At 45.9% G+C, this 20,499-nt stretch overlaps 1 protein-coding gene across 1 annotated transcript; it reads left to right on the top strand.

Annotated features, from left to right (window-relative positions):
* Positions 1–12,277: 12,277 nt before the first annotated feature.
* Positions 12,278–17,108, top strand: LOC139176976 (F-box only protein 27-like). Its single transcript, XM_070770216.1, has 5 exons — positions 12,278–12,382; positions 12,436–12,872; positions 13,230–13,325; positions 16,190–16,325; positions 16,899–17,108. The coding sequence occupies exons 1-5, from the start codon at positions 12,278–12,280 to the stop codon at positions 17,106–17,108; spliced, it is 984 nt and encodes a 327-aa protein (XP_070626317.1).
* The last annotated feature ends 3,391 nt before the right edge of the window (positions 17,109–20,499 follow it).

The following is a 20,499-nucleotide window of genomic DNA, read 5'->3' as shown; positions in this document are numbered from 1 at the left end:
TTAAATATGGAGAGAGTAAATCAGGAAGATATCTGTCGATCATAGGTAATAAAATCTTGCCAAAGCTGAATAGAAATACAGTGTTAACAGCTTGATGACTACTCAGTTCAGAGTAAGGTGTTGTTTCAGTTGAGAGAAAACTGTATAGAAGAAAACAACTGTAGAAGGCATTCTCCAGCCAAGAGAATGGAAGAGTCCGAACCTGATTTCCCAAGCTCTAAGGAACTCATGGGATTAGAGATGATCAGTCAGGGTTAGAAGTTTAGGCAAGTGGTGGACGTGGGCACAGTGTCACAGTGACACCACATTTGTGACATTCTGGTCATGAGAGTGAGAGAGAACCTTGCAACGGCAGGATCCGGCTGTCCCCACCCCAGTCCAGGGACCATGGCTGCCCCCTCCCTGCTGCAGGATCCCTGAGGAGCTCCAGGTCTCAGGATGGAAAGCAGATGAAGCCGCTGCTGCCCTTGATGTGTCCACCCGGAAGTGTCCCCCCACCTGCAGTAGACGATGGGACACACCCCGAGGGGGAGGGTGTTTCATCACTTTCATCCAAAGGGAAGGGTGACAGGTTGAAACTGACCTGAGAGTCGTGTAGTGTGTGGTTCTGGAGTAGATATACTGATCTGGACAGTGAAGCTCTGGAGGATATTTTTGGGTCAGTTAGAGGACTTGGGATAGAAGGAATATGAAACAAGCATTTACAGGAAGGGAAAGGTGGACACCATTGCCTGAAAAAAGAACCATATGATTTAATTTGGATGTATGTATACTGCAGTCTGGCGTGCTGCAGTCCATTGGGTCACAAAAAGTTGGACATGACTTTGGGACTGAACAACAATAAATACTTCTGTCTACACTGTGCATATATGCATTTATATACAAGTATTTGTTTATACACCACATTAAAATAGAATACGTATATATCCTTGTATTCTTGATTGCCTTCTGGATATATACAGAACTAAAGCGTTGCAGGGTTATTGCAATGGTGATAGGTGCATAGTTGTGATTTTTGTAGTTATTGATTTTGCTTATCTAAATTTCTCATTTTCTACATGCTTATGTGTAGAAATACAGTGTTATACACAAATAAGTATTCTCCAATGCAATTTCCCTTTCCATAAATAACCACATTTAGAAATCGTCTTTGCTGACAAAATTGTTTTGTGTGTGTGTGTGATTCTAATTCTTTTTTTTCCCCCAAAACTTTAAACTTTTTATTTTGTTTTGGGGTGTAGCTAATTTACAATGCTGTGTTCGTTTCAGATAAACAGCGAAGGGACTCAGCCATACATATACACGTATCCATTCTCCCAATTCTAACTGTTTGTAATAGTGATGGCCCTTAGTGTGCTGAAGAGGACTCTGAGGTTCTCGGTGTTCTCATCTATTTGCACACATGAAGTATAGTCCACGATGGCTACCCATCCTCCGTGGCCATTCTCACCTCCAGCATTCACTTGGGTCATGGTCATGTTAAAAGTGGCACACCATTAACCAGGATGTGGTGGTAAGGAGCCATAGCTTCTAAAATGCCACTTGGCCGGCTTGAAAGCTCTCATTTCTCAGTAGAGTTCTAACCATTTGTGAAACATGGTTCACCCTGAAATTGCCTTTGGAAAATTTTCACCGCAGAAATAGTTGCCAGTGTTTTATTTTCTACAGTTTCTGTCTGTCCCTCCTGTATGGTCATTACTGTGCATGCCAAAGTATCTTTCCATGTAAGTGTGTTTAATTTTGTCCTTATATGTTGCTTACTTCTCTTGGGCTGGGACTTTATCTTCCCAGGGACCAAGTAGCCCAAAGTCACTGCTTTTTTTATGATGATCATGATTAGCTGTTGGATTATTCTATAAAATTGAATTTTTCTCCTAGAAGTCATTGGAATCTTATATTATTCTTAAATATATGATTATTCTTTTGTGTGTATTGTTTAGATTTATTTAAGACAAACTAACAAAGAATTTTAAAAACTATATACGTGTGTGTGTGGCTGACTCACTTTGCTGTACAGTAGACATTGACACAAGAGGCTCCCTGTCCATGGGGCATTTTCAGGCAAGAATGCTGGAGTGGGTTGCCATTTCCTCCTCCAGGAGATCTTCCTGACCCAGAGTTTGAACCCGTGTCTGTTGCATCTTCTTCATCATCAGGTGGATTCTTTACCATTGCACCACCAGGGAAGCCCAAAAATTAACTCTACTTCAATAAAAAAAAGACTAATGATAACAATAAACAATTTGAAATAAATAGAACATACATAAACTAAAGGAAACTGAAGTCACTCAGTCGTGTCCAACTCTTTGCAACCCCGTGGACTGTAGCCTACCAGGCTCCTCCATCCATGGGATTCTCCAGGCAAGAATACTGGAGTGGGTTGCCATATCCTTCTCTAGGGGATCTTCCCCACCCAGGTATTGAACCGGGGTCTCCCGAATTGCAGGCAGACACTTTACCCTCTGAGCCACCAGGAAAGCCCGTAAAAAATATATAAATGGCAATAAAAATAATGTAAAGCATCCATAGATGACTATTCTTAATATTTACATGTATATTTATATCCATTTAAAATGGATAGCCAACAAGTTCCATATAGCACATGAAACTCTGCTCAATGTTATGTGACAGCCTGGATGGAAGGGGAATTGCGGGGAGAATGGATGGAATATATGTATGGTTGAGTCCCTTCGATGTTCACTTGAAATTATCACAACATTGTTAATCAGCTACACCCCAATACAAAACAAAGTTTTTAAAAAAGGGTTACTTATTTGACTGATTTTGTTATGGGATTCCCTGGTGGCTTAGATGGTAAAGAGTCTGCCTGCAATGTGGGAGATCTGGATTTGATCCCTGGGTCAGGAAGATCCCCTGGAGGAAGAAATGGCAACCCACTCCAGTATTCTTGCCTGGAAAATCCCATGGGCGGAGGAGCCTGGAGGGCTACAGTCCATGGGATTGCAAAGAGTCAAACACAACCGAGCACCTTCACTTCACTTAATTTTTTAATAGAGAATTCTAAATACAAACGTATGTAGAGAGAAGAGCATTTTTATTATTCTTTTTAAACATATACTTCCTTTTTGGAGGGGCAGGGAAGGGCACAGTATGCAGGATCTTCTTTCCTGACCAGGGATGGAACCCATACCCCGTGCAGTGGAAGCTCAGAGTCTTAACCCCTTGACAGCTGGGGAAGTTCCTCTCTCTTTTTTAAAGAACCCACAATACCAATGTCACACTGAAGGAATTATTCATGTCTTTTTCAATATATGGGATCACCTATTACTTATAGTTTCTAAATAGGCAGTTGCCAGTGAGTGATGCTGCTGGGTAGGGTACACCTGAGATGCAGGCAGCGCTGCCTGAACCCTTCCGAGGAATGTTCCCATGGCCTGTGATTTTGGATATTCTGGCTGGACAGTTCAGTGAGACGCAAGGAGTGGATTCCTCTGGAAGGAGGCAGGACCTCCACACCCCCCAGGCCCATCTCCCCCTCAGGCTGGATCCCTCCTCCCACCCTCTGCAGACCTTCCATACCAGAGCTCTTACTCCAGGCCCTCCCTGGCTGCCCTACTCCTTGCCCCGCCCAGGACTCCCTTCTCAAATCTCCCTAGGTGTGTTTCCCCTTCAAATAGATCTTGGATCTTTAAATCTTCTTATTTTGTTTTGTGTTTTACCTAGGAAACTGGCTCCCGCCAAACTTTTCTTAAGGTCTTGGTTATTTTATTTCCAAGGGTAGCCTCAATAGGAGGAAGTGCTTCTTCAGAGTGAAAAGGTTTTGCAGCTCTTTTCTGCTCTTGACCCATGTCAGGGAAAAATCAGTCGATTGAAGATACAACTGATAATTTTTATTCGAGCCAAAGTTGAGGATTATAACCTAGGAAGAGCATCTCAAAGAGTTCTGAGAACAGTTCTGTCCGTTAGTGATCAAGACACAGTTTATATATAAGTTTTTGAGACAGTAGACTGTACATTAAATGATGTATTATTGACAGTTTACATGATCCAGTTTGAAGTGCCCAGTGTTTGTACATGTGACCCTTTACAAGGTCAAGAAGGAATGTTATCCTTGAAGGAGTTGTCTTGTTGATGCTAAGAGAATGCTGTTTATGGTTGAGCAGGTATTCCTGCTGGTGGGCAGGTTTGGTCAGTGCATAATGCTGATGCACAATGCATGGTGCTGGGAGAGGTGAGGGCAGATAAGAATTTTTATGTTAAATTTTTCTTGTCTTGCCATAAATATGAATTTTATTTCATACCCACTACAGACTTTTGGGTGGGGAGCTGAGAGGGTTTTACCTAAAATCTTATCTCCAATCCCACAACCCCCAGCCCCACTCCAGGAGAATGGGCATATCAGGACTGAAGCACCTTGAGGAAGGAGCTTGAACACAACACCCAGGGCTGCCCCACTCAACCCTACCTCTAAGGAGTGAAAAGTGAAAGTGAAAGTGAAGTCGCTCAGTCGTGCCCGACTCTTTTCGATCCCATGGACTGTAGTCTACCAGGCTTCTCTGTCCATGGGATTTTCCAGGCAAGAGTACTGGAGTGAGTTGCCATTTCCTTCTCCAGGGGATCTTCCTGACCCAGGGATCAAACCCAGGTCTCCTGCATTGCAAGCAGACGCTTTACCCTCTGAGCCACCAGGGAATATTACATCAGGGAATCTAGGGAGTGAGGCTCTCTTCAAATCCCTCCTACCCTCCCGAGAGAGATTTTATTAACTACTTATCTCCTTCCTCCTAAGATCCTTCCTACCCTCTATCCACACAAAAGGCCCATTCCTAGTCAGGTTTCTTCCCTGGAATCCAAACACCTCCCAGCTCTTCTCCTGTTAACAGGATAGGTGAACCAGGGCCAGGAAAACCAAGTTTGTGGAACTTCTAATGACCTTGGGATTCGTGCAGCCTGCCTCCCAGTGCTCTGAGGTTCAGGAATTTTCTACTTCTGCAAACCAGACTTGCAGGGCTCCCCCCTTGCAACATACTCCCCACTTCCCAAACACACCTTCAAAGATGCGCCTGCATGCCCACTCAACACTTCCCTGTCCATTCTTGTGGCTTCACTGGATCAGTGCCAACTGCAACCTTCCTGCTTTTATGGAGAATAATTTCTCATGCAGCCTCTACCACCTTGAAATGAAATACTTAGGGATTTCCCTGGTGGCAGAGTGGATAAGAATCCACATGCCAGTATAGGGGCCATGGTTTTGATCTCTGGGTCAAGAAGTTCCCCTAGAGGAGGAAATGGCAACCCACTCCAGTATTCTTGCTTGGGAAATTCCATGGACAGAGGAGCCTGGCAGGTGACAGTCCATTTGGTCCCAAAGAATCAGACATGACTGAGCGATTAACACAGACACATGATGTATCAAGCCCGCCTTTACCATCTTGGAATGAAATACTTAGATAATGAAACCTGTATCCACAAAGAATTCTTCTAATGTTAATAAAATGTCCCAAATATAATGTATACAGGGTAAAGGTGAAATAAAAGGAGAGAAATTCATAATTATTTAAAATTCTTCTTTTTTTCCTTTTTTTTTTTTTTTGCCACATGGCTTGCCAGGGAAAGTGTTGGACCTCCAAGAAATTCCTGAGAAATTCATAATTAAAAGAACATGTAGGGGGAGGAGAGGATGGGACAAATTGAGAGAATAGCACTGATATATCCCTATATATACACTGCTGCTACTGCTGCTGCTAAGTCACTTCAGTCGTGTCCGACTCTGTGCGACCCCAGAGACAGCAGCCCACCAGGCTCCCACGTCCCTGGGATTCTCCAGGCAAGAACACTGGAGTGGGTTGCCATTTCCTTCTCCAATGCATGAAAGTGAAAAGTGAAAGTGAAGTCGCTCAGTCATGTCCGACTCTGTGCGACCCCAGGGACTGCAGCCTACCAGGCTCCTTCGTCCATGGGATTTTCCAGGCAAGAGTACTGGAATGGGGTGCCATTGCCTTCTCCGATATATACACTACTATGTATAAAATGGATAGCTAGTGGGAAGTTGCTGAATAGCACAGGGAGCTTAGCTCCCTGCTCTGTTATGACCTAGAGGGATGGAACTGGGGCTAGGGGGAGGCTCAGAAGGAATCGGATATAAGTGTTAGTCACTCAGTTGTGTCTGACTCTTTGCGACCCCGTATACTATAGCCCATCCGGCTCCTCTGTCTATGGGATTCTCCAGGCAAGAATACTGGAGTGGGTTTTTTGTTCAGTCACTTGATTGTGTCTGACTCTTTGCCACCCCATGGACTGCAGCACGCCAGGCTTCCCTGTCCTTCACCATCTCCTGGAGTTTGCTCAAACTCACGTCTGTTGAGTCAATGATGCCATCCAACCATCTCATCCTCTGTCGTCCCCTTCTCCCCCTGCCTTCAATCTTTCCCAGCATTAGGGTCTTAATAGTGAGTTGGCTCTTCACATCAGGTGGCCAAATTATTGGAGCTGGGTAGCCATTCCCTTCCACAAGGCATTTTTCCAACCCAAGGATCTCCTGCATTACAGGTGGATTCTTTACCATCTGAGCCATCAGGGAAGCACGTATGTATGCATCAAGCTGATTCAAGTTGTTGCACAGCAGAAACTAACACAACATTGTCCAATTAAAAATTAATAAATAAATATAATAAAACAAAAAAAGAATATGTTTTTCAATATGCAAATGATACTTGGGCTTGCTCCCAGTAAGATTGTATGGTCAGGCCACTCAAGATGGCTGTTCTCTTGCTCTCTGTACACACTTTGCCCTACCAGTGCCTGCTCCACCTACACCCTATGCACACGGGCACATGGCTGACCTACCTCCGTACTTGCCCAGGCCCCATCTAGTGATTGTTCTTATCAAAGGGGCAGTGAGGAACTTGCCCTTCTGGTTTCCCTGGCCCACCTGACATCAATGCCCCTGTAACTGGCAATCTTCCCCCTAACACTGACCCCCACCCTGGGAGGAAAGACAGCCACCACATCCTGCCCCCGTGTTCTGCCCACCAACCTCTGCACACGGTGGGCTGTCGCTTCCCCATCCATTAAACTACTTATGTCTCTGTTGCTGACTCGGGGCTCTTTCTTTGGTCTTGAGGCTGGGAAAGCACAGGCCTTGTAGGCCTGTGAGGGGTAGCCCAAAAAGATTTAGTTACTCAAAGTGTGGAGGGCAGTCATCAGCATCATTTGGGGATTTGTTACAGACACAGATCTGATTCAGAGCCTGGATTTTAAAACCTTCCCAGGGCATGTGAAAAATCCCCAGGGTGTTCAGACTTCTCTGTGGATGCCTAAGGCTCCATGAGACCCAGAGCTGGCACTGCCTACATGAGGAGATTTTGTGGTTTTCTGAATTGGAGCATAATAACTAGCAAAGTACCAACAAACTCAAGGACATTCTTCCAATTGACAGAGTAATTGCATTCCTGGACTTATCAGTGTCTATTTTTTAAAACTTATTGTTACTTTTTTATTATAGTCACTTTACAACCTTGTGGCTCAGCTGGTAAAGAATCGGCCTGCAAGGCAGGAGACCTGGGTTCGATCCCTGGGTTGGAAAGATCCCCTGGAGAAGGGAAAGGCTACCCACTCCAGTATTCTGGCCTGGAGAATTCCAGGGACTATACAGTCCATGGGGTTGCAAAGAGTTGGACACGACTGAGTGATTTTTGCTTTCACTTCACTACAACAATAATATAATTGGCTTAAATATAGCTGGGTTAGTTTCTGCTGTACAGCAAACTGAATCAGCTATACATATACATGTATCCCCTCTTTCGGGGATTTCCTTCCTACTTAGGTCACCAAAGAGCACTGAGTGGAGTTCCCTGTGCTATACAATATGCAAATATTACAAATGCAAATGATACCTGGGCTTGCTCCCAGTAAGACTGTATGGTCAGGTCACTCAAGATGGCTGTTCTCTTGCTCTCTGTACACACTTTGCCCTACCAGTGCCTGCTCCACCTACACCCTATGCACATGGGCACATGGCTGACCAAAAGATTTGCATACCTTTTGGTCCTCTATATGTCTTCTTTGGAGAAATGTCTATTTAGTCTCACACCCATTTTTTTATTGCATTCTTTTTTTTTATTAAGCTGCAGGAGCTGTTTGTATATTTTGGAGATTAATGCCTTGTCAGTTGCTTTGCAAATATTTTATCCCATTTTGAGGGCTGTCTTTGGCTCTTGTTTGTGGTTTCCTTTGCTTATGCAAAAGGTTTTAAGAATAATTAAGCCCCATTTGTTTATTTTTGGTTTTATTTTCATTACTCTAGGAAAGTGAAGTCACTCAGTTGTGTCCAACTCCTTGCAATCCCATGGACTGTAGCCTGCCAGGCTGCTCTGTCCATGGGTTTTTTCAGGCAAGAATACTGCAGTGCTTTGCCATTTCCTTCTTCAGGGGATCTTCCCAACCCAGGGATCAAACCCAGGTCTCCTGCATTGTGTGCAAACTCTTCACTGTCTGAGCCACCAGGGAAGTCCCAATTACTCTAGAAGGTGGGTCAAAAAATATCCTGCTGCAATTTATGTCAAAGAGTGTTCTGCCTGTGTTTTCCTCTAAGAATTTAGGCCTTACACTTGTGTCTTTAATCTAGGTTGAATTTATTTTTTGTGTATGGTGTTAATAAGTATTCTAATTTCATTTTTTATATGTAGCTGTCCACTTTTCCCAGCACCACTTATTGAAGAGACAGTCTTTTCTCCATAGTATATTCTTTTTTTAAATGTATTTTATTTTTGGCTGCACTAAGTCCTCCTTGCTGCCTGAGGCTTTCTCTAGTTGCAGTGAGCAGGGCCTACTCGCTAGTTGCCGTGTGCAGGCTTCTCATTGCGGTGGCTTCTCCTGTTGCAGACCCTGGGCTCTAGGCCTGTGGGCTCAGTGGTTGTGGCACACGGGCTCAGTTGCCCCATGGCATGTGGGATCTTCCTGGACGAGGGATCGAACCTATGTCCCCTGCATTGGCAATTGGCTTCTTAACCACTGGACCACAAGGAAAGTCCCCATTGCATATTCTTGCCTCCTTTGTCATAGTTTAGGTGCCCATAGGAGCATGGGTTTATCTCTGGATTTTCTATCCTATTCCATGGACCTTTTGTTTGTTTCTTTGCTTTTGTGCCAGTACCATACCGTCTTTTTTTTTTTTAGTGTTTATTTATTTGGCTGTGTCAGGTCTTAGTCGTGTATGTGGGATCTTTCATTTCGGCACATAGGCTTGTCTCTAGTTGTGACATGTTGGCTCAGTAGTTGTAGCTCATGGGCTTAGTGGCCTGACCAGGGATCGAGCCTGTGTCCCCTGAATTAGAAGGTGGATTCTCAAACACTGAACCACCAGGGACGTCCCACCATACTGTTTTGATTACTATAGCTTTGTACGATAGTCTGACATCAGGGAGCCTGATTCCTCCAGCTCCAATTTACTTTTTGGAGATGGCCATTCAGCGTCTATTAACACACTTTACATTTACATGTAAACTGAACTGGATTATAGGCTCATATTAGCAGGCTTTCTTCCTGTGTGAAAACACACAGGACATTGACTAAAAGGAGGAACCGAGGACGGCTCTCTCCTGGGCAATGCTGTCCTGTGCACAGCTACCCAGTGGCACTCCCACTGCTGTAGCACCAAAATGCACCCATGCGTGTGCTCGGTCGCTCAGTCCTGTCTGATTCTTTGCAACTCCATGGACTGTAGCCTGCCAGGCTCCTCTGTCCATGGAATTTCCAGGCAAGAATACTGGAGTGGGTCACCATTTTCTCCTTCAGGGGCTCTTCCTTACCCAGGGATGGCATCCGTATCTCTTATGTCTCCTACATCTCAGGCGGATTCTTTAGCACTGAGCCGCCTGGGAAGCCCAAATGCACCCATAACTTTCCCCAAATATTCCTGTGGTCTTTGTACCCCCTTGGCTCCTGAGAGCCATTATGCTCCAATCATTCGGGCAGTATGCCCTTGCAATCGAATCATTTTTTTTTTTTTATCTGGAGTACAGCATGGAGTGTAATTCCAGGAATTAACAGAGATTGTGTCTGAGGAGGAAATTGAAGAATGGAATCTGGCTGGTTAGTTTCTGCCCTGTTATCCTACTTGAAGTTTTAAAACTTTTTTTTAGATTTATCTCTAGTTGCAGCTGGAGAAGGAAATGGCAACCCACTCCAGTATTCTTGTCTGGAAAATCCCATGGATGGAGGAGCCTGTTCAGCTACAGTCCATGGGGTCGCAAAGAGTCGGACACAACTGAGTGACTTCTGTTTCTTTCTTTCTTTTTCTAGTTGCGGCAAGTAGGAGCTACTCTTTGTTGAGGTTCTCAGGCTTCTCACTGTAGTCGCTTCTCTTGTTGCAGAGTACGGACTCTAGGCCCTCCAGCTTCAGTAGCCCTTGGGCTCTGTAGTTGTGGCATACAGGTTTTGTTGCTCCACAGCATGTGGAATCTTCCTGGACCAGTGATCAAACCTGTGTCCCTTGCATTGCAAGGCAGATTCTTAACCACTGGCACACCAGGGACTTTAAACTTTTTTTAAAACCACCTTTCGAACTCATGATTGGGTGATAATCAATTTTCATAATCTCATTATCAAACAGATTCCCACAGTTTAAACATTACATTAAAAAGTAATGTATTTCGCTGGATAGAAGGGTGTGGTTTCAAAGACTTGCTTCAGATTGTCTTGGGTAGCAAGTGGGTGGGAGTAGAGATGAAACCGGAATGGTCAGGAGTTAACTGTCGGAGCTGCTTGCTCCTTCCACTCTTCCACTTTGGGACGCGATGGAAAACCTCAATATGAAAAATTGTATTGACAGTATATATATTGAAAATAAATTTGTCCTCTATAATGGTCACCCCATCTCTCAGAATTCAAGGTCTCCATACCCAGACTGCTATGGCCCCCTATTCCCTTCCCTGATCTATTTCCCGTGGCATTGATCACCTTCCAACACATGACATATCATTCACATATCACGTCCACTGCTTATCATGGCCCATGTGAATCGTAGTCTGATTTCATGCTTATTCCGTAATAAAACCATTTTTCTCCAGTTGTGAAGATGATGTTGAGGGGTAGGCAGGAGATTTCCCCAAAGCATCTAATTTGCTTATTCTGTCTCCTCTTCACCATCTATCTCTCTCTTGGAAGGCAAGTTCTAAGCAAAAATCTATGCTGGTTTCACTTGCTGATATTTCAAATTACATGCATAGCTCATATTTTATTTTCATCGCATACAGTTGGTACAGAGGTTGAAAGCAAGAATTCTAGAGCCACCCAAAAGTGAAAGCCTTAGTCATTCAGTCATGTCCGATTCTTTAGGACCCCATGGATTGCAGCCCGCCAGGTTCCTCTGTCCATGGAATTCTCCAGGCAAGAATATGGGAGTGGATAGCCGTTCCCTTCTTCAGGGGATCTTCCCAACCCAGGGATCAAACCCAGGTCTCCTGCGATGCAGGTAGATTCTTTACTTTCTGAGCCACCCAGGCTAAGTTCAAAACCCAGCTCTGTCACCAACTAGCTGTGTGACCTTGGGCAGGTCACTTGGCCTCAGTTTTCACAGCTGTGAAGTGGGGACATAGCCATACCTACCTCAGGGGGTTGCTAACCTGACTGGTGGTAAGAGGCTCCATGAAGTTTGACTAGATTATTACTGGTTACAGCACTCATTTAGGTGTCAAAAAGAAATGCATTTAGTTCCAGCTGGAGCCTGTTTTCTCCTGTGCGAGGATCTCCAAGATAGTGATGCTGGATCCTTAGAGGTGATGGGAACTGTTCCATTAGCTAAGGGATATGAGGCCTCCCGCCTAGATGCCTGACTGAATAACAGCAGATGTTCAGCACCAAGGGTCTTACAGCCTGGTAAGGGATGCTCCAGAGGACCAATGGTGGGCTGACAGACAGACTCTGGATTCTGGCATCTCCTGCTCCTCCCTCCACTATTGCTTCAGTGATTTGGTTCCTTAATTACCCTGCAGGTGTAACTAGAGTTCGAAGGAGGGCAAGAGGGGGCTGGCAAGTAGGCCTGGGAGGAAGAGACAGGGAGAAGGGAGGGGCAGGCAGATATGGCTAGTCATTGGGAGAACGAGGCCAGGGCGGGGGTGGGGTAGGGGGTAGGGGAGTGGAGGGTGGGTGGGTGGTCTGGTTGCTGGGTATGAAGAAGGGAGGGGCGGATGAATAAAAAGGGCTGAGGTGGCGGTGGGAACAGGTGAGGCAAGGTGAAGGCCCACTCGTGAGGAGCACTGGCTGAGATGCAGGGTAAGACTCGGGACGCAGAGGGGGTTTGGCTGCGGGCGCTGGGATGCGCCGGGCGGAGAGCGGCTGCGGTGGTCTGCTGGCAAGGACGGGCTGGGAGTCTGGGGACTTGAAAGGGCGGCTGCTGGGGTGTGGGGGCAACAACTTTTGGGTGCGGGAAGCAGGGGCGTCGCTTGCGGAGGCTCCAGGTTACTGATGTCTTAGGCTGGCTCTCCAGCAGCAGCAGCCGCGGGGCCTGACGAGGAGACCATGGGCGCCTCAACCTCCTTGGGCCTGCCCGCCCGCGTCCCAGATCCGCACCGCGAGCCACAGGAGGCTCCAGGCCCGAACCAACTGCCCATCGAGATGCTCCGGAAGGTGCTGAGCTACCTGCCTCCAAGCACGCTGCTCCGGCACTGCCGCCCGGTGTGCCGGCGCTGGAGAGACGTGGTGGACGGCTGGGACCTGTGGCGGAGCATCCTGCCTTGGAAACACCCCGACCTGTGGCCCGTCATCAGCACCTGCCTGCCCCCTGCTGACAACCCCGGGCCCTGCATCCTGGGCCGCTTCTGTGAGCGCAGACCCATAGGAAGCAAGCTCACCGCGAACCCCGTGGGCAAAGGTGAGGACCCCAGGAAAGGCATCGATCCTCGTGCGGGAGGGTGGGAGGGATTTTTTTTTTTTTTTTGCAGCTAAAACTTGGTGGCTGGGGCAGAGATGGAGCCTGTTGGGAGGATCGGAGGGGCGAGGCCACCCTGGAAACCCCTGGGACTTAACTCGGGCTGGAGGGCAGGCAAGGAACTTGGTCACAAACTTTTTTCATGTAACAAAAGACCTCTGGAACTGTATGGTGCTGAGTGGTAGCGATAGCTCAGAGGAAGAGGAAGACTTGGGGGCCAGGCTGAAGACTTCTGGGGAGACGAGCTACAGTCCTGCCTACAGGTGAATGTCCCTAGTCCCCAGGGTCAGGGCCGTGGTGCATTTTTGCTGGGTCTCATTGATCTTGCTCTCTCTCATAGGTGTTGGTACAAAGGAGAAATTTTGGACCTGGAGGAGGAGGGTCTGTGGCGGGAACTCCTGGATAGTGGAAAGATTTGGATTTCTGTCTGTCGCCGGTGAGTGTGAGGCTAAAAACAGCCCTTTTGTTCAGTGCTGAGCTTGACATGGATGATGTCATTTAGGCCTCCTAGAAACACCTTGGGCCTTCCCACGTCACTCAGTGGTGTAAGGAATCTGCCTGCCAATGCAGATGTGGGTTCGATCCCTGGGTGAGGAAGATCCCCTGGAGAAGGGGATGGCAACCCACTCTAGTATTTTTGCCTGGGAAATCCCATAGACAGAGGAGCTTGGTGGGCCACAGTCCATGGAGATGCAAAAGAGTGGGGCATGACTTAGCAGCTAAACAACCCCTTAGGATAAAGTAGGAAGGGAAATGACTGGGCCACCTTCATAGAGCAAAAGTCCACTCCCTGAGCCCTCTGATAACCCCCTAAAGGGACTTGGATTGGAAGATGCCTGATTGGATTCAATATAGAGGGCTTGAGCACAACTAACGGAAAAGGCGATGGCACCCCACTCCAGTACTCTTGCTTGGAAAATCCCATGGACGGAGGAGCCTGTTAGGCTGCAATCCATGGGGTCGCTAAGAGTCGGACATGACTGAGCGACTTCACTTTCACTTTTCACTTTCATGCATTGGAGAAGGAAATGGCAACCCACTCCAGTGTTCTTGCCTGGAGAATCCCAGGGGCGGGGGAGCCTGGTGGGCTGCCGTCTATGGGGTCTCACAGAGTCGGACACAACTGAAGTGACTTAGCATAGCATGAGCCCAACTAAATCTCATCTGTGAATGAGTTTACAGGGTTTAGATGGGTTTAGTTTCTTGGGTTTAGATGGAGGCAAGATAGAGTTGGCTAAGAGGTCAGATCCTGGAGCCAGAACCTCTCACGTTCAAACCCTGACTTCTTGGTTTTGTGGCCTTGGGCAGGTCACAGTGTGCCTCTTAAAAATAGGGTTATATATCAGGTGCCAAGCCAGTGCTGTGGAGTTTGAGTTCTTTCAGCACCCTTCATGGTCCTTGATCCTGCGGGAATGTGTATTTTGAAATCTCAATTGGGTAGTTCATAAAGTAGAGGTGACTTCTCCTAGTGGCATAGCTAAAGGCTTGGCCAGATCTGGCATTAGGCTCAAACTTGTTTGACTCTTAGAGCTTGTGCTCTGTACGATGGTCTTGAAATTTGGGTCCATGAAAGAACTTCCAAGGGATACCTGACTTGGATGATTTTAAGCAAGGTGCATCCCAAATCCTGTACACTTTTATGTTCTCTGTTGTAAAATTACTCAGCTACAGATCACACCTATGGTGGGAGCGTCATTGTTTATGCTTCTCAATTCCTATCCCGTAATGCTCCAGTTTTGTTTTGTTTTCCTTAATTCATCTGTGCCGGATCTTAGTTGCAGCTCTCTAGTCGTGGCACATGGGCTTAGTTGTTCCAAGGCATGTGGGATCTTAGTTCCCCAACTAGAGATCCAATCTGAGTCCCTTGCATTGAAGGGACTCCCAAGGCTCCAGTTTTATAGAAAAAGAAAACCCCTGAACTAAGTTCTTTTGGGGCCTTATTATGGGTTTCACCTCAGCCTCCAGGTCATCCTAAGTCATGTTGGTCTTACTGGAGTGGCTTGCCCCCAGTTTACACTACGTGGATGTGGACAGCCTCCACCAAATTGCATTGTAGTCTGTCCAGTATGACCCGAAGTCCCCAGGTGGACAAAGGTACTCCACACTTAGTGTTTCATGGTCACAGAAAAAATTTTGAATAGGTATTTATAACTGTGTATGTGGTTGGCACAGAACAGTTTGAAAGGTAAGTCAAAAGAACATATATTAAAACTATGCTTGGATACTTTTGCAGAGAAGGCAATGGCACCCTGCTTCAGTACTCTTGCCTGGAAAATCCCATAGACAGAGGAGCCTGGTAGGTTGCAGTCCATGGGGCCGCTGAGAGTTGGACACGACTAAGAGACTTCACTTTCACTTTTTACTTTCACACATTGGAGAAGGAAATGGCAACCCACTCCAGTGTTCTTGCCTGGAGAATCCCAGGGACAGGAGAGCCTGGTGGGCTGCCGTCTATGGGGTCACACAGAGTTGGACATGACTGAAGTGACTTAGCAACAGCAGGAGGATACTTTTGTGGAAGAAGTAGAATGTACACCTAAAAACTGAAGTGATGCTAAGTCTCTGTAAAGGAAATTACCTGTTTGTGTATTTATATAGTCCCTTACTCTAAAGTGACATGAAAAACAGAATGTTGCCAGCAAACCTCCCCTTAGAATCCCTCACGCCCCATTCCCCATCACTTCCAATCTAAAGGTAGCACCATCCTGAATTCTACTAACATCAGTTTTGCCATTTTGGTGCTTAATATATATGGAGTCATGCAGAATATAGTTTATATTTGGCCTCTTTCAATGAACATGTTTGTAAATTCATCCATAATTATAGGTAGCTGCGGTTTCCTTTTATGACTGTGTAATATCGCATTATATGAATATACCACAATTTGTCCATTTAGCATTGATGGACATTGGATGTTCCTTTGAATGTTGCTGGGTATTCCATCACCAGTTTATTTAGATTTCCCCTGGATCCTTTTAAATGACTAAGAAAAACACATTGGAAATGACATCCTTTTCCACTAGTGAAAGAATGAGAAACAATATGGGGAAAAAAATAATACAGGAGGGGGTCCCTTGAAGAGCACAACTCCCAGTCACAGCATACAGACTAGCTAGGGAGCTCATTTAGTCCAAATGCATTCCTTGGTATGCAGAGGTTCCAAGCTCCCATGTAACAAGCACTGGCAGGTAATGATTGTACTTGTTGGGGGGACCACCATTTTGGATTTCCACATGGGAAGGCCATTGAGGTAAAGCAGTCAGGCCCTCAGAGAAATGGGATGATCTTCTCCTCCGGCAGCTGGACAGAACAACAAGGCAGTGACCGGATGTATCAGCTAGTCGTCAAGCTTCTAGATGCCAACTATGCCATCTTGCATTATTTCTTCCATAAACGTTTTCCCGTCCGGCCGCGGACAGGCAGTTTCTCCTTTCGGGTGAGTCTCTGACGGGGATGAGGGGAAAGAATGGTGGGGTCTATAATGAACTACTGTTGCCTAACAAATTGGCCCAAATTTACTGGTTTAATATTAACAAGGCTCATCTTATCACCTCCTGTGGTCTCTATGACTAGGTCTCTGCTGCGAGTTGCTGACTTTGTTCTCTTATGTAGTTCCATTTCAGACATTGGCTAGAGCTGAAGGGCAGGGTGGGCTGTGAGTGTGTACAGAGCTAGCCGAGCAGCTCTTGGTTTAATCTCAGAGCTTGGCCATGGGATCTCCCTGCTGGGAGTAGTTGGGCTTCCTCACAATATGGCAGCTTCGAGGAAACCAGCTGCTTCCTGGTGGTTCAGGGTACTACACTCTTGGTTACAGTGAAGCCCTCCCAGATTCAAGGGGGTGGGAATTAGACCCCACCCCTGGGTGAGGAGTGGCATGATTCTAGAAGGACGTGTGGAAGTCATTGTTGCAACCATTTATGGAAAATACCACCTGCTGGAAAGCCCCCAACTCAGCTTTTGAGGGGAAGGCCATGGCACAATGGGATTTAACTTCTTTTTCTGCCTACAGATCATGCATGCGTTCACCAACATCAAGAAGGGTGTCCGCTTTGTGTTGTTTGACCATAGTGTCGAGGGCTATGATTCGTGGCCTGAGCAGTGTGGAGTCTGCAGACCCCAATCCAGTGTCATCGTACGGATCCGTCCCCAGGCTGTCCCTGTAAGACAACCTGACTGTGCCTTCCAGGAGGTGGGACCATCGGCCAGACCACCTCAGTAATCAAAAGCTTGTAGCTCCTGGCATCCTGGGATCTCTCCTGGGTCCAATCAAGGGTCCTACTGGGCCCTGTCTTTAAATTCTATGAGAAACTACGAGAAGAACATTCTTACATCAGGGTTACTGACTGAACGCAGCCCCTGTTCTACAGAGTGGAGACACACGGGCGAAAACAAGGAAATGGTGAGAGGGCTCCTCACCCGCCGCCCCCAATGCCAGGCCCCTCTGGTTTGGCCCCCATGCCCTCTGCCCTTGTCTTCTGTTTCTGCTGCAGAGGCTTCATTGATCACTTCCAAGAAACCCTCTCCTCGTGTCTGAACCAGAAACTCATCCCTCTGGCTAATTCCAGTCTCTAACCTTCTGTGATTTCAAGACTGTGACCAGGATTCAGAGCTGAAAGTTAAACTAGCTCAAAAAATTGTTTAGAGGCAGAGCCTTCTGCCCACCCTGTGAACAATGAATTTGGTCCCCAGAGCCCAACCCTATTCTGGATTCTATGGTGGACAAAATTATTTTGTTACTTTGAAATTCTTTTTGAATATGGAGATAATCAAGAATGTATCTTCCAATCATAGTTAATAAATATAATATTTGCCTAAAGTAACTCAGCTTTTTTCAATAGAAATACAATGTTACTTGACTACATTGTTGTTCAGTTGCTCAGTTGTGTCTGGATCTTTGCAACCCCGTGGACAGCAGCACGCCAAGCTTTCCTGTCCTTCACCATCTCCCGGAGAATGCTCAAACTCATGTCCGTTGAGTTAGTGATGCCACCCAACCATCTTGTCCTCTGTCATCCCCTTCTCCTCCTGCCTTCTATCTTTCCCAGCATCAGGGTCTTTTCCGATTAGTCAGCTCTTTGAATCAGGTGGCCAAAGTATTGGAGCTTCAGCTTCAGCATCAGTTCTTCCAATGAATATTCAGGGTTGGGTTTCCTTTAGGATTGACTGGTTTGATCTCCTTGCTGTCCAAGGGACTCGCAAAAGAGTCTTCAACACCACAATCCATAAGCATCAAATCTTCAGTGCTCAGCCTTCTTTATGGTCCAACTCTCACATCCATACTTGACTGCTGGAAAAACTATAGCTTTGACTAGACGGACTTTTGTCGGCAAAGTAATGTCTCTGCTTTTTAATATGCTGTCTAGGTTTGTCATAGCTTTCCTTCTAAGCTTTTAATTTAATCTTTTAATTTCATATCTGCAGTGATTTTGCAGCCCAAGAAAAGTGTGTCACTGTTTCCATTGTTTCCCCATCTATTTGCCATGAAGTGATGGGATCAGATGCCATGATCTTAGTTTTTTGAAGGTTGAGTTTTAAGTCAGCTTTTTCACTGACTTGGTTCAGAGTAAATAGTTGTTTCCTTTGAGGGAAAACTGTACAGAAGAAAATACCAATAGAAGGTGTATTCTCCAGTCAAGAGAATGGAAGAGTTAGAAAGGAAGTCATGAGGTCAAAGCTTACCAACCAGGGTTAAAAACCTTAGGCAGGTGTGGGTATGGACACAGTGTCACAGTGACACCACATTTGTGACTTTCCGGTCACGAGGATGAGAGAACCTTGCAACGGCAGGATCCAGCTGTCCCCACACCAGTCCAGGAGTCATAGCTGCCCCCTCCCTGCTGCAGGATCCCTAGGGTGCTCCAGGTCTCCGGATGGAAAGCAGATGAAGCTGCTGCTGCCTTTGATGTGTCCACCCTGAAGTGTCCCCCACCTGCAGTAGAAGATGGGAAGTAGTAGAAGTAGTAGAAGTAGTAGTGTGTGTGTGTGTGTTTGTGTGCATACATACATATGTACATATATATATATACACATACATTCATATGGGATTTCCTGATGGCTCAAATGGTAAAGAATCCACCTGCTATGCCTGTTCGGGAGACCTGGGTTGGGAAGATCCCCTGGAGGAGGGAATAGCAACCCACTCAAGTATTCTTGCCTGGAGAATTCCATGGACAGAGGAGCCTGACAGGCTACAGTCCATGGGGTTGCAAAAAGTCAAACACGACTGAACAACTTTCACTTTCACATATATATACACATATATATTGTACATCTATGAATATATGTAAGTGTTGGTGTGTATATATATGTGCCAAGTTCAAAATGGAATATATCCTGCATTGGTATTCTGGATATATGTATCTCCAGAAGATAATATACATATATATGCTTCCCTGGTGGCTCAGTGGTAAAGTCTGCCTGCCAATGCAGGAGATGTGGTTTCGATCCCTGGGTCAAGAAGAATCCCTGGAGAAGGAAATGGAAACCCACCCCAGTATCCTTGCCTGGGAAATACCATGTACAGAGGCGCCTGGCATGAGGTTGCCAAGAGTCAGACACAACTGACCAACTGAACACACACACACACACACACTCCTTCAGGACTCCAAGTCCCAAGAAAAAGAGCTGGAGTAAAATTCAGAACATCATGTAAGCAGTGATGTCTGGGTATCAGAACTTGCCGAAGCACCCAAGGAATGCCAAGAAGCTAGTGGGGCTCAAGGTGTCAGGGGAGCCTCCAGATGTTCTCTGTTGGATGTCTCTGAGATCCTGCTGACTCTTCCAAGAAAAATGTCAATGGAAATTCCTCACCTCTCAAGAAGAGGAAAAGGGAATTTTATTAAAGTCAAACAGGATTACAGCTGGGGAAGCAGATACTCAGAAACCTCTGAGAACTGTACCACCTGTTAGAAGGTGAAGGTAGAGTTATGTATTGATACATTTTCTAAACAAAGGATCGTACCACAAAATGACATATAATATTTTACGTAACGTTTACCAAGGATACATAATCCAGGTAAGAATGTACAAAGCAAGCAATAAGTCAACAGGACCCCAAGTGAGCTGGGAGAGAACACTGCTCTTCAGGAAGTGACACTGCTAACATCAGAAGAAAGAGAAAGCAAATGATCTTTACGATAGAGCGGACACTGATGTTTTTCAGGAGTTCTGCTGTAATGAAGTTGAACACTGCACATTAGACAGACACGTAGGGAGAATTTTGTGTTTAATTTTCTCTTGTCCTGCCTTGAAATGTACATTTTATTTCATCACTCCACAATCTCACTAACGCTGATTTATTCTGTTATTGGTTTTTTGTTGTTTTTCTTTGTTACTGGTTTATTCTTGGGATTTTAATTTTTGCTTAGCCAGTTCTGATAGATGTGGGGTGGTGTTCATTTGCATTTCCCTGTTGATTAAGGAGCTAGAGCACCTTTTCATGTGTTTATTGCAACTTGTGGTCAATTTTATTTTAATCATTCTATGTATTTATTTCCCATCTTGCAAAATGGGAGGAGGCCTCCATGGAGGAGGCCACCCCTACACAATAGGTTAAGGCCATGACCTGGTTCCATGGTGAATCTTCTAACCAGTCGTAACCAGAAGTGTTC

The sequence above is a fragment of the Bos indicus genome, chromosome 18 (assembly GCF_029378745.1).
Source record: "Bos indicus isolate NIAB-ARS_2022 breed Sahiwal x Tharparkar chromosome 18, NIAB-ARS_B.indTharparkar_mat_pri_1.0, whole genome shotgun sequence".
NCBI lineage: Eukaryota > Metazoa > Chordata > Mammalia > Artiodactyla > Bovidae > Bos > Bos indicus.
Note: the sequence above shows the minus strand (reverse complement) of the source record. Positions and strands in the feature narration are given on the sequence as shown.

Coding starts and splice junctions, on each gene's coding strand:
- LOC139176976 (XM_070770216.1), top strand. CDS start 12,278: ATGCGCCGGGCGGAGAGCGGCTGCGGTGGTCTGCTGGCAAGGACGGGC. Junction 12,383..12,435: donor GTGGGGGCAACAACTTTTGG/GTGCGGGAAGCA, acceptor CTGATGTCTTAG/GCTGGCTCTCCAGCAGCAGC. Junction 16,326..16,898: donor CAGGCAGTTTCTCCTTTCGG/GTGAGTCTCTGA, acceptor TTCTGCCTACAG/ATCATGCATGCGTTCACCAA.